The following is a 12,539-nucleotide window of genomic DNA, read 5'->3' as shown; positions in this document are numbered from 1 at the left end:
ATTTGCACTTTATGTGAGGTTGTCCTAACTGCAGAACACAAGATCCAGGGGGCGTGGTTGGATCCAGATCCAACTCCTCCCACCTTACATACACCTAAACCTACCCGTCTCTACCCCCTGATCCCTAAACCCACCCATGTCCAGCCCTAAACTTACCAATCTCCACCCCCTAGATGTGGATCCAACCACGCCCCCTGGATCTTGTGTTCTGCTGTGAGGGGCTACTGCTTTATATCGCCTTCACTGCAGAATGCATCTTCCACTTGTTTCCTCCTCATCTAATTCTTGGTTCACTGTAGAACAAGGATGCAATTATTAGGTTTAAATATACATGAAAAATATTTACATGAACAACTGAATACGTAAGGTGATCTGCAAGCCATTACTATTAAGGTGTGGAATCTAAAACACTTACATTTGACCGGTAAGAAAGGTTTATGTCCATTTTCTGCTACCATCTCCTCTATTTTCCGCAAGAGTTCAGTAACCTGTGACCTGTCGTTGTTGGCTTTGGTACAGTCCAGCACATGGTAACAGTTCCAGCAATGCTGCATCAGTTTCAGCAGCTCGCCTCCGTCTCTCTGGATGTGATCCTCAATTGATGTGCCATACAGCCAGTCGCCACATGAAAACAGCACCAGCGTGTGCTGACACGCCTCCTCGCCAAACATTTCCAAGTGGCTCTTAAGGGCCTGTCTCTTTTTGGGAGTGAGGGTGGAGACCACGGGGATGACTAATAAGAGCACGTGTGGACCAGGATGGAGTAGCCCTGCCCCCAGTTTGATTTCTCTTCGTATGTTGCTTGGTGTGCGCTGGACGGAGAACCAATCCCAACCTGGTGTGTCAACAACCGTGAGGCGCCGACCAGCTACCAATGCTTGATGGCGGACAGACACCTCAGTGGGGCGTCCTGATTCAAACACACGACAGCCCAGTAGAAGATTACCTGCAGAGCTCTTACCTGCTCCACGCCAGCCTACTAACAGCACTCGTAACTCTATTAAAAAAGAAAAGGTGGGAAATTGCGAAAAAGAAACTTCACATGATCTTAATGCACTTTACATAGTTTAATGGCCCATTCATCAGCATGATCATCGCAGTGTGTTTGCTGCTACGACCCACGTTTACTGACCAGCCAATAAAAATGCGACATGAAATCAACGCGACATGGCACAAAAACATAAAACCGCTTACCTCAAGCTGTTATCCCTTCCTCTTTCGCCACTTCCACTTTTTTTCAGCACACATAAAAACTCCAACTGCCAAAGTGTGATTCATAATGCTCTTTTTGTTTACCACTAGCGCATGCTGATGACGTTTTATTCTTCTATAGTAACATGCATCATAGCGTACGAGTCGGTAGGTGTCATCATCGTACAGTCTACATGCATGTCATACCCAAGTTTATTAGATCCATGTTGCACAGTGTGGTTTGGAGAGATCTTAAAAGATTGCTAAAATCAACCTTTGTGTTACGAGTCCGACTCTCTAACCATTAGGCCACGACTTCCCCAAAAGGGGACATTCTGCAATGCTACCATCAAACCAAAGGAAAAAAGAGAATGAAATAGACAATAACTCACCTCTTGGTGGAGATCTAAACATTGCTGCTGTTCTCTCCACTTCTGTACCTCTGTCCTCTTCTCTTTCATTGTCTGTTTCTTCATCCCCAAATCCAAGGTTTGGCCGCACCATTTCAAAGAACCAGCCTTGATTCTCCTGCACCATCTCCTCCACTTTCTGCAAAAGCTCTGCAACCTGAGCACTTTTGTCCGAGCAAGTGTTATTCAAGGCATGGTACCTACCGCCACACCTTTCCACCAGCCTCTGCAGCGCTGCCCCGCCATCCACAATAAATTCCTCCACACCCATGTCCTGTGGCAACTGGTCCGCACAGGTGAACAAAACCATTGTGTGCCTCCATATCCCCGCTCCCAATGCCCTAACTCGGGCCCAGAGACCTTGCCAGTGGTGTTCGGTGAACAGGACTCCAATGGGAACCACCAGCAGCAGGGCATGAGGACCAGGAGAACATCGATCAACGATGGACTGCTGATTCTCTGAGTCCATCTCGTCAGTTGAATCTTCGGTTTCCAGCTTCCATCCAGGAGTGTCAACAATCAGTAGTCGCCAGGTGAGTATGTCTACCCAGTGTTGTTGGTCTGTTTGGGAATTGTCAGTAGGGCTTTTCTTCTGGCTCAAGATGGTATTCAGTGTTGAGGTCTTACCGGAGCCCTGACAACCCAGCAACAGGAGACGCCGGATGGATAGAGAAGAGCCCTCTGCTTTTGAGAAATAGAGATGAAAGAGAAAATGATATAGTGAGTGACTGAAACTGCTTGCAGTTCAGTCCATGCTGAGTACATCCACAACACCCTGAGCATCCCTGGAGCATTTACAACTACATCCTGGTAACCTGCTGATCAGGTTGATACTACAGTGACGATGATTCCATATAAATTGAAAACTGGTACATGTAGTCTTGAAATATATAACCAGTCGTATGATTGGAAAATAACATTTATATCTGATGGGTAAGAAATGTTACTGTCCATTCTCTGCTACCATATCCTCGTCAAGGGTTCAGTCATTTATGCCCTGTCTCTGTTAGGTTTGGTACAATCCAACAGAGGGTAAGAGTTCCAAAAATGCTGCATCAAACCTAACCGTTATCCTTATGAGCTCATTTTAATGCTGATCCAGGAACAGAATGAATTACATTTTTGTGTGCATCTGCTTTTGTATGATGGCAAACTGATCTAGATACAGCCAAGACTTTCTAGTGTGCATTAGAAATCCCCTGATACACAGGAAGCGCATGTAATGCAGAAGGGAAGTGAGTCAGCTGTGTGTGTAGGTGGGATTTGAAAGTGAAAGACTGTCCGGCATACTAGTGAGATTAATTGAAATTAAAGTTTAGTGTCACTTACCAGCATTTAAATCAGAAGAGACTGTAGCCATCTTGTGTCTAGCTGGTGCGTCTCCTCGTCCAGAAGAGACTGTAGCCATCTTGTGTCTAGCTGGTGCGTCTCCTCATCTCGCTCTCTTTCTCCCCCTTTCGCTCTCTCTCTTGCTGTGTAGTCTCAGCAGCCAGTTGCCTGTGCTCAAAACATGTCCTTCTCCCCTCTCATCTCCCTCCTACTCTCTCGCCCTCCCTCTTCAACTGATTTAAAAAAAATTATTATACAACACCCTTGCACCCTTTCCCTTTGCTTCCTTTTCACCCTCTTACTTTCATGAAATGATACATTCAGGGACAAACAGCAGGAGGGAGCTGGGAGAAAGAAGCAAGTAGAGAGAAGAAGAGGGATGTAGGGAGGAGTGAAAAAAATATGTGGCTTGTGATTGTAATCTTATGAGAGCTAGTGGGCTGAGTTTGACAAATATTATACCGTAAGCAGCCTCCCACAATTCTTGGGTAGTAATTTTTAGGGTGGAGCAAAGGCTGTCATTAGACCAATGAAATCATGGAAGTATCAAGTTTAGCCCTGCCCTCCTGATTCTGCAGTCTGACCTAAACCCAGCAGCACTGAAACACTAGAGCAAGGGACACCAATGCAAAGAAAACATCTCTCTAAAACTGTAAAGTGTCATAAATGAAGTCAGAAAAAGCATTCTTATATTATACAGCAGTATGGGGAGTACAAATTAGATAAATAAAGCAATATTTATATAATTAAACAAGTGTTTGAAAAAAACAGAATGAATTAAAACAATTAAACAAATAAAATTACACAAATTTGAAAAGCTTTACAAGTTGCAAAGTCCAGGGTTCTGTGTTTTAATATTTGAAAGGGATTCAATTATAATTATAATAGTTACAAAAAGGCAACTATTGTTTTGTGAATATAAAATTTAGTTAAACATTATTAGAACATTAAAAACTCTGGACTGTTGTAGAACATTGAATCTGTTAGATAACTTGGGATGATAAACTCTTAGAATAAAATATCAGAGGATGGCTTTATACAAAGGAGACTTTGAGAAAATCTCTTTAAATAAGGCATTAACATAGAGTCTTGTTAGAGATGCTAAACATATTTAATGAAACGGAACATAAACATTTTCTGTTAATATCCATACGCATAAAGCATTTATTTCTCTAATTTATCTGTATATTATCTTGCTTATTGATCACTTTTTCAAATAAATTAAAAACCTAAATGCAGAAACACTAGATGGTGTCAAATTTGATATATTAGGCTATATACAGGTGCATCTATATGTGTGTGTACTATGTATATTTATTATGTATATATAAAGACACATACATACAGCATATGTTTTGAAAATATTTACATGCATTTACATGTATATATTTATATTCATATAATTTATATTATATATAAATATATTTAATATATAAACGTAACATATTTTTCTTAAATATATACATGCATGTGTATGTATTTATATATAGGCTACATAATAAATATACACAGTACACACAAATATACTATGTAAACAAAAACCTTTATGTATACGTTAACCTATACATATGTATGATCAAACCTACACTATGCTCTCTGCCGTTCCTCTGTCAGAACTGTCGCAAATCTTGTAAGCCAATTATTAAACACAAAATAAGGATCTGGTAGAATAAACACAATTTTAAAATTAATAAAGAAGAGTGCACTAAATATAGAATTTAGATCTCATCATGTACAGACTGAAATCACTTAATTCTCCAGCACAGAAGGTGGCAGAATGCACCTAAAACGTTTATATTCGACCCGCCAGTAATCCACAGAAGAAGAAGAAGAAGAATCTAAAGGTGCGTCCCAAATCGCGTACTTATGCACTAGTGACTAGTCTATGACGTGTTTTAGTATAAATAATGCGAGTAGTGCGTTCACACTGAAAATTCCAAAACGAAAAAGTGCACTTTAAATACCCGGATGATGCACTTAAATAACCGAAAAAACAAAGTGTGGAATGATGGACACTTCATGCACTCAACTGTCTCAGCTTTAATTACTTAGCTAAGGGGGGAGGGGCTATCAGACTCTGATGCTGAGTTGCAAAATAACCTTATATAATTCATACACTACGTGATTGAGTACATAGTGCATAAGTACATAGCGTATGAGTGCATAGTGTATAGTGCATCATTTGGGACGCAGCTTAAGTCTCCTCCTGGAAACTTGCACCAGAAATCATCCACAGATAGAAATTAATTAAGCTTTAAGTAAAGCTGAATTCAAGAGAGTGTTATCAATTGAAATAAGTAAGTTATGGCAAAAGTTATGGAATAGTGGGTCAAAAGAAAGACATATTTTACAGATTAAGGAGTGTGTTGGAAATGAGAGGAAGTAAGAAAGATGTCATAATTTCGAGATTAAGAATTGGACATACGATACAGCATTAAACAATAGTCTTCATTGGGAAGCATAATCGGGAAAGTGTGACAAATGTGGAGAAACAGAAACAGTGAAGCATATTCTTTTTGAGTGTTCTGCATATGAAAGGGAGAGATTTCAATTAATTCAATAATTAATTAGATAATATTTATTTAAAAGTATTGTTAGGAAATGGGTCAAAGCAATCAAGAGTGCATGAAATATTATTTAAATACCTGAAAAACACAGGAACAATATATAGAATCTAGTTTTTTCCCCCTTCTTCCAAATCTATGCACACTCCACACTCCAGATCAGTAGGTGGCGGTAATGCACTTTTTTTTCCCACTGGCTTGCCAAACCGCCATAAAACACCAGAAGAAGAAGAACTTGCATAATTTTTTTATATAGCACAGGACTAGATAAAATAATATAATATAAAAGATATTCTGTTTCGGTTTGGAGTTTAAGGTGTTCAGTGTAGAGGACGGAGGAGCTAAACACGCAGCGCCAACCGATACCTGGACTCTTGATGGCTTTAGAGTTGAGACAGAACAACTAATATAATAAAAGAAAATCCTGATTGCATAATAGCACAGTAGGTGGCGATATGCGCAAAGATTGCAACTCACCATAAAACCAAGAAGAAGAAGAAGAACTCCTGCCAATAAGCTCAAAGAAATTTCAATTTACACAAAATAGGGAAGCATGAAAATGGAAGATGTGATAAATGTGGGAATCCAGAAACAGTAAAGCACATTCTTCTAGAATGTGATGCGTATGAAAGAGAAAGAAATCAACTTAATCATAAATTAGGTTTGATGGGATATGATAAAGTATCACTCAAGATATTACTAGGGAATAGACAAATGCAATCAAGAATTAAAGAAGAAGTGTTCAGTTATCTAAAAAAGACAGGAAATATGGAAAGAATATCAATTGTAATTGTGGTATTTTTTGTTTTCCTTTTTTTATTATTATTATTTTTTGTAAATATATATATACTTCTCTCTACCAAATCTGTTCACTTCACACTCCAGATCAGTAGGTGGCGGTAATGCACCTTTAAGTTGGTATATTATAGTGTAGTACAAATATACACTGATGGTTCAAAGGATCCAGACTCTGGGAAAACAGCTGTAGCAGTATATATTCCCCTATTTAAAATTAAAATGTCAAAAAGAACTTCAGATCATATTTCTGTATTTACTGCAGAACTAATAGCAATCTTACTAGCACTTCAGTGGATAGAAGAAATACAACCAACAAAGGCAGTGATATGCACAGATTCTCTTTCAGCACTAAACAGTTTGTCAAGTGGAAAATCATTAGCAAGACAAGACATGATGAAGTAATGCAGAGTCTTTGTGGAATAAGACAGTATGGACTTCTGGTAAAATTCGTGTGGGTACCATCACATATAGGTGTGAAAGGAAATGAGGAGGCTGATCATTTGGCTAAACAGGCATTAAATCATTCACAAATAAACATTGAAGTGGCATTAAGTAAAACAGAAATAAAAGCGATAATAGCGAAAGAAATACAGGAAATATGGCAGAATGAATGGAAAGAAGGAACAAAAGGTAGACATTTTCACTGCATACAAGAAAAAGTTGGTTCAGAGAGAAGATTTGGAAACAGGAAAGAGGACGTTATAATTGCAAGAATGCGTATTGGTCATGGTTTATTAAATCAGTGCTTACATAGAATAGGAAAACATGAAAATGGAAATTGTGACAAATGTGGGTTAACAGAAACAGTAGAACATGTACTTATAAAATGTGAGGCTTATGAAAGGGAACGTTTCCAACTTAGTGTATTTATTTAAAGGAAACAGGATTGATTAATAGGATTTAGGATACAGTTTTTTTTATATAATATAAAGGTAGCTCTTGTTTCTAAAGTTCCTATTCATTGTGCGCTTCACACTCCTTTCCAGTAGGTGGCGGGAATGCACCTTTTAAGTTGGTTTGCCAACCGCCATTAAATCCTAAAAGAAGAAGAAGAAGACTTGTAGTCCGCGTGTGGACAGCGCTGCACAGAAAAGACATTTGAACAGAAATCATGATTACACTATATAGTATCAAACAGACAGGGATAATTACTCGGTTTATAAAAGGATTGTACAAAAGTTACATTTCTGTCACCATTTACTCTCTCATTTCTTTCTTCTGCAGAACACAAAAGAAGGTATTTTGAATAGTTTTTCAACTTTTTGTCCATTAAATGAAAGAGAAATGTTTAATATATCTTGTCTGTCTATATATATATATATATATATATTAGTGCTGCTTGAAAGTTTGTGAACCCTTTATAATTTTTTTTCTATATTTCTGCATAAATATGACCCAAAAGCAAATAAATCAAATGGTCAAAGCAACCCCTGTATATATCTATATTAGCCACCATGAAAATTCCTCAAAAGAAAAAGAATGTTGTTTTAAAATCGCAATTTTATTTTAAAATGTTGAATATTGCCTTACTAAATGCTTGTGTGTTTGTTTGTGTGTGTTTTATCTGTAGGATCTGATAATGCTGCGTGATGGATTTGATATCCTGCTACCCAAGGTAACCTGATACTTTCTGATATTTACCATTTCACTCAAAACAACTGATGCTTATGAAGGTGCTTAGAGGTGCCATGTAAAAATAAAAGTTTTACTGCACAGTATGAATTCAGAAAAATGTAAAGAAATAAATTAATCTTTTCTTTTTGTTTGTTTTGACAAATAGATGTGTGTAAAACTGTTTTTAATTTTTTTAATTATTTCATTTTTTAATTGAATTTATTTTAAAAAATGTAGGTAAATGTAACATTGAATATGAAATAAATCACTTTTCAAATGGACAAATATGTTTAAAATATGATTTATTTACTTCAAGTTTAAAATTAATTAAATTCAATAATAAAATAATACATTAATCATTAGGCCTTTTTAATGCAAGTTTTACATTTAAAGAATATTGTGACCAACTACCTTTCTTAATCTAATTAAAAGAACACCAACTCTAGTCCTCCACTAGTGTTTTTTTTTATTATTATTTATATACAATTATAGTTTTTATTAGTATTTAGGTTTTTTTTTTTAAATACTTTGTTTTCATTTTTATTTTGGATTTTCAATATTACTATTTAGGTTTCAGTTATTTTTATTTCAGTTTTAGTTCTATTGTATTTATTTTATTTCCAGTGCATAATTACCATCCCCTTGCAGTACTCGTTCTCTCTCTTATAGCTGGCTCGTGTCATAGACAGACTTGCGAACTTTGCAGAGAAATACGCTGACCTGCCGACTTTAGGCTTCACCCACTATCAGTGAGTAAATTCAGAGTTCAGTGCATGAACCAGACCTGACACATAAACAGTTAGATATAATAGCATGTTTAGAGTTTGCATGTAAAATAACTTTTCTACCGTTTTCTTTTCTTCCTCCTTGTCTTCTGTTCTTGTCATCTCTGACACATCCTGCTCACCCTTCAACACTGACTCATATTGTAACCTGCATAACATTATTTTCCATGCTAATTTTTCCTATTCTTTCTAACTTTTCTTCATTTAAATAATATTAGGCTGGTTTTGGGTTTTATTGTCTCTCTCCTCGTTCCCTTCTTTTTCTCAGACCAGCTCAGCTGACTACAGTCGGGAAGCGTGCTTGTCTGTGGCTGCAGGATCTGGTCATGGACATGCGTAATCTTCAGCGTGCAAGAGAGGACCTGCGCTTCCGGGGCGTCAAAGGAACCACAGGCACTCAGGCCAGCTTCCTGCAGCTCTTCCAGGGGGATCACGAGAAGGTGAATGCAGCTGCATGAATGTTTTATGCCTCAACACTGACTTACTTCATACCTAGTGTGTACTTTGTGAAAATAGCCTAAGATGCTGATGACATGGCATTAAACAAATATATACTACTACTAGTGTGTACTTTGTCTCCAACATATATACTGTATACACTACCGTTCCAAAGTTTGTGGTCAATATATTTTTGAAATATATATTTAAAATAAGTAATACTTTTATTCAGCAAGGTTGCATTAAATCGATTAAAAGTGACAGTAAACACTTTTATACTGTTACAAAAAAAATTCTTTCAAATGAATACTGTTTATTTTGTTTTTTAAATTAAAAAATCCTGAAAAAAGCACATCAAGATTCCCACAAAAATATTAAACTGTGGAAAATTGAATAGGAAAGCAGTTTTAAACATTGACATTAATAAGAAATGCTTAAGAAATGATTTCTGAAGGATTGTGTGACACTAAATGAAGGGCTGAGGTTGCCTTCACAGCAGTAAATTACATTTTACAATATATTCAAATAGAAAACCGTTTAAATTGTAATAATATTTCATATTATTGCTGTTTTTACTCTTAATATTTTTTTTTGTATCAAATACATGCAGCCATGATGAGTATATGAGTCTTTTTTCATATGTATTAAAAAAAATACTGACCAACTTTGTTGTAATGAATACATTTTTAAGTTAAAATTAAACTCTTGCCATTGTTACCCCAGAACATCAGCATTGATTGTGTTTGGGTTTTATGTAGCTTTAAAACGGTTTGTGTAATGTGCAGTTTTGCTGGGAAAAATGTTAATGACTTCATATCTTTGTGGTTTATTCTATGGTTGAACTGGTGTTATTTCTTTATTTCTTGACTGTTTTCTCTGTTAGGTGGAGGAGTTGGATAGGAAGGTCACTGAGATGACTGGTTTTAAAAAGTACACTCTTCTTTACTTTCTGCATTCATTGTTTACTAAATGCTTCAGATATCTTCTAAATGCTTCATGTTATTCAATAGCGTGTTGTTGGCTAGAATCTTACATTATATATGACTATGTGCACATGGTTAATCAGTTCCTCCACTTATTTTCATACCAGATCATACCTGGTGACGGGTCAGACGTACAGTCGTAAGGTGGATATCGACTCGCTCTGTGTGCTGGCCAGCCTCGGAGCCACAGTACATAAGGTCAGACACAAATAATGAACTCAGATCAGCTTTATGCATTTATAAATGAGCTGCTGTAAAAGTCTACAATGATCACAGAACAGCAACAAACATCAGTTGTTTAATTAGAACATCCTCCTTTTCTCAATCAATTTTTGCTGTAGATTTGCACTGATATCCGTCTGTTGGCTAATCTGAAAGAAATCGAGGAGCCGTTTGAGAAAGAGCAGATTGGTGAGTTTGCATGCGAGACACAGAATTTCATGTAATCGTTTAATAAATCAACCTTTGATCCGTCATGTTTTTCTCTGTCTGCAGGTTCCAGTGCCATGCCGTACAAGAGAAACCCCATGCGTGCGGAGCGCTGCTGCAGTCTTGCTCGTCACCTGATGGCGCTGGTGTCAGACCCCCTGCAGACAGCAGCAGTGCAGTGGCTGGAAAGAACCCTGGACGACAGCGCTAACAGGCACTGTTACCATATCTGTGGTCTGACCATACGATGTGGCACTGCACTGTTTTGACTCTGTGTAGATGTAACTTTACACTCGCTCTTGCAGCAGCTTACTGTCTCACATTTTCTTTTTGTGTGTATTCAGGAGGATCTCATTGCCTGAGTCCTTCCTCACAGCGGACATCATCCTCAGCACTCTGCAGAACATCACTGAAGGACTGGTGGTGTATCCTAAGGTGTGTGTGTGTCTGTCTCAGTAAAAAAATCTCTTCAAAACAAATATTTTAAAGGTTTTATTGAGACCGTAATTAGGGCTGCACGATTAATCGAATGCGACTGTCATGTGCATTTTGTAAGTAAAGCCGGTTCTGTAATCAGCAGGACTTCTGTCGAATCGTGATCTCGATTCCATTTCGATTTATCATGCAGCCCTAACCGTAATTGGTGTATTTTAATCAAATGAACTACATGATACACTGATTACTTGGTCAAATAAATTTAGCATAATTAATTGCATACACAACTGTTAAAAATATAAATTTTTTAAATATTAAAAAAAAGTCTCTTATGTTCTCCAAGGCTGTATTTATTTGACCAAAATACATTAAAAAGTAATATTGTGAAATATTATTACAATTTAAAGTGTTTTCTATTTTGATATTTTAAAATGTAATTTATTTCTGTGATGATAGTTGAATTTTCAGCATCATTACTGCAGTCTTCAGTGGCACATGATCCTTCAGAAATTATTCTAATCTGATGAATAAGTGCACAAGAAACATTTTATTTTTATTATTGTTGAAAACAGTTGTGCTGCTTAATATGATTATGGAAACTATCATACATTTGAACATTCTTTGATGAATATAAAGTTTCAAAAGAACAACATTTAATTGAAATTTAATCTTTTGAAACATTATAAATGTCTTCAGTTAGTACATTCAAAAACTTTACATTAGACAATTTATTAAATATATGTATTTTTTTCATTCATTCATTTTTATTTATAGGCACCTTTCATGACAATCAAGGTCACCTTACAAATCTCCATTAACATCAATGTAACAACAGCAAACTACAAAATACAATAAAACACTAAGAATAAGTAATTTTATATTACTTTCATAAATCACATTAAATTGACAACACTGCTTATTTGACTTTTTTTTTAATTTTTATAGTTTTTTTCTCTCTTTTTGTAGGTGATTGAGAGGCATATCCGTCATGAGCTGCCCTTCATGGCTACTGAAAACATCATCATGGCCATGGTGAAGGCTGGAGGAAACAGACAGGTGATTAATGAATAAGAAAAATCTTGTCTTGTAATTAAAGGTCCCCTGAAATGCTTAGAAACACGCAGCGTTACTCTGTGTTGACGTCATTTTAACTGAAACAGGAAGACAGGGTGGGACATATCAAGCAGCCCCGCCCCTTTTTTTAAATAGCCAATAGCGTTAGTTTATATCACAGCTTGGGCTAGAGCCGCTGAGCTCTGTAAAGCCGCATTTGACAGGGTATGCCAGCCACAATCTAATCCATATTGCTATAAAATATAGCATTCTGTGTAGAATTCAAATAGCTCCGATACATTTTGTGGTCTGCGCATGTGATCCGCTCTGTGCTATCGTGTCTCTGGACCGGAGCAGAGTGTGTGTGCAGTGCGGTGGTTAGCGTGACACAGCGCGAAACCAGACTTCTTTTTTTCCTCAATGGAAAGCATATTTACACTGTTTGAATCGTTCCCGGTCCCCTATATAGTTCCCTGTCCCCATACACTGTACAGAAAATACTAATTCTGT

General features: G+C 36.9%; 2 protein-coding genes across 3 annotated transcripts in view; one reads left to right on the top strand and one right to left on the bottom strand.

The window, feature by feature from the left end:
• Positions 1-156: 156 nt before the first annotated feature.
• LOC107662427 (GTPase IMAP family member 4-like) lies at positions 157-2,984 on the bottom strand. 2 transcript variants are annotated; one of them, XM_016452447.1, is made up of 4 exons: positions 2,931-2,984; positions 1,584-2,285; positions 416-997; positions 157-293 (listed from the first exon to the last, which is right to left on the bottom strand). In XM_016452447.1, exons 1-4 carry the CDS (start codon positions 2,959-2,961, stop codon positions 241-243), a joined length of 1,368 nt encoding a protein of 455 aa, XP_016307933.1. In that variant the 5' UTR covers positions 2,962-2,984; the 3' UTR covers positions 157-240. The 2 variants fall into 2 exon arrangements, with proteins under 2 accessions (XP_016307933.1, XP_016307934.1); XM_016452448.1 differs by having other exon boundaries at positions 1,584-2,282.
• A 4,870-nt stretch (positions 2,985-7,854) lies between these two features.
• Positions 7,855-12,539, top strand: part of LOC107662374 (adenylosuccinate lyase-like) — a 5,940-nt gene continuing 1,255 nt past the window's right edge. The window contains exons 1-9 of the mRNA XM_016452359.1: positions 7,855-7,907; positions 8,576-8,655; positions 8,960-9,131; positions 10,013-10,059; positions 10,220-10,310; positions 10,454-10,523; positions 10,608-10,755; positions 10,886-10,976; positions 11,943-12,032. Coding sequence (XP_016307845.1) covers positions 7,872-7,907; positions 8,576-8,655; positions 8,960-9,131; positions 10,013-10,059; positions 10,220-10,310; positions 10,454-10,523; positions 10,608-10,755; positions 10,886-10,976; positions 11,943-12,032 — 825 coding nt within the window. The 5' untranslated portion in view covers positions 7,855-7,871. The remainder of the gene's footprint in view (positions 7,908-8,575; positions 8,656-8,959; positions 9,132-10,012; positions 10,060-10,219; positions 10,311-10,453; positions 10,524-10,607; positions 10,756-10,885; positions 10,977-11,942; positions 12,033-12,539) is intronic.

The sequence above is a fragment of the Sinocyclocheilus anshuiensis genome, unplaced genomic scaffold (genome assembly GCF_001515605.1).
Source record: "Sinocyclocheilus anshuiensis isolate Anshui unplaced genomic scaffold, SAMN03320099.WGS_v1.1 scaffold11, whole genome shotgun sequence".
NCBI classification, from domain to species: domain Eukaryota; kingdom Metazoa; phylum Chordata; class Actinopteri; order Cypriniformes; family Cyprinidae; genus Sinocyclocheilus; species Sinocyclocheilus anshuiensis.
This window is presented reverse-complemented; position numbering and strand designations above follow the sequence as displayed.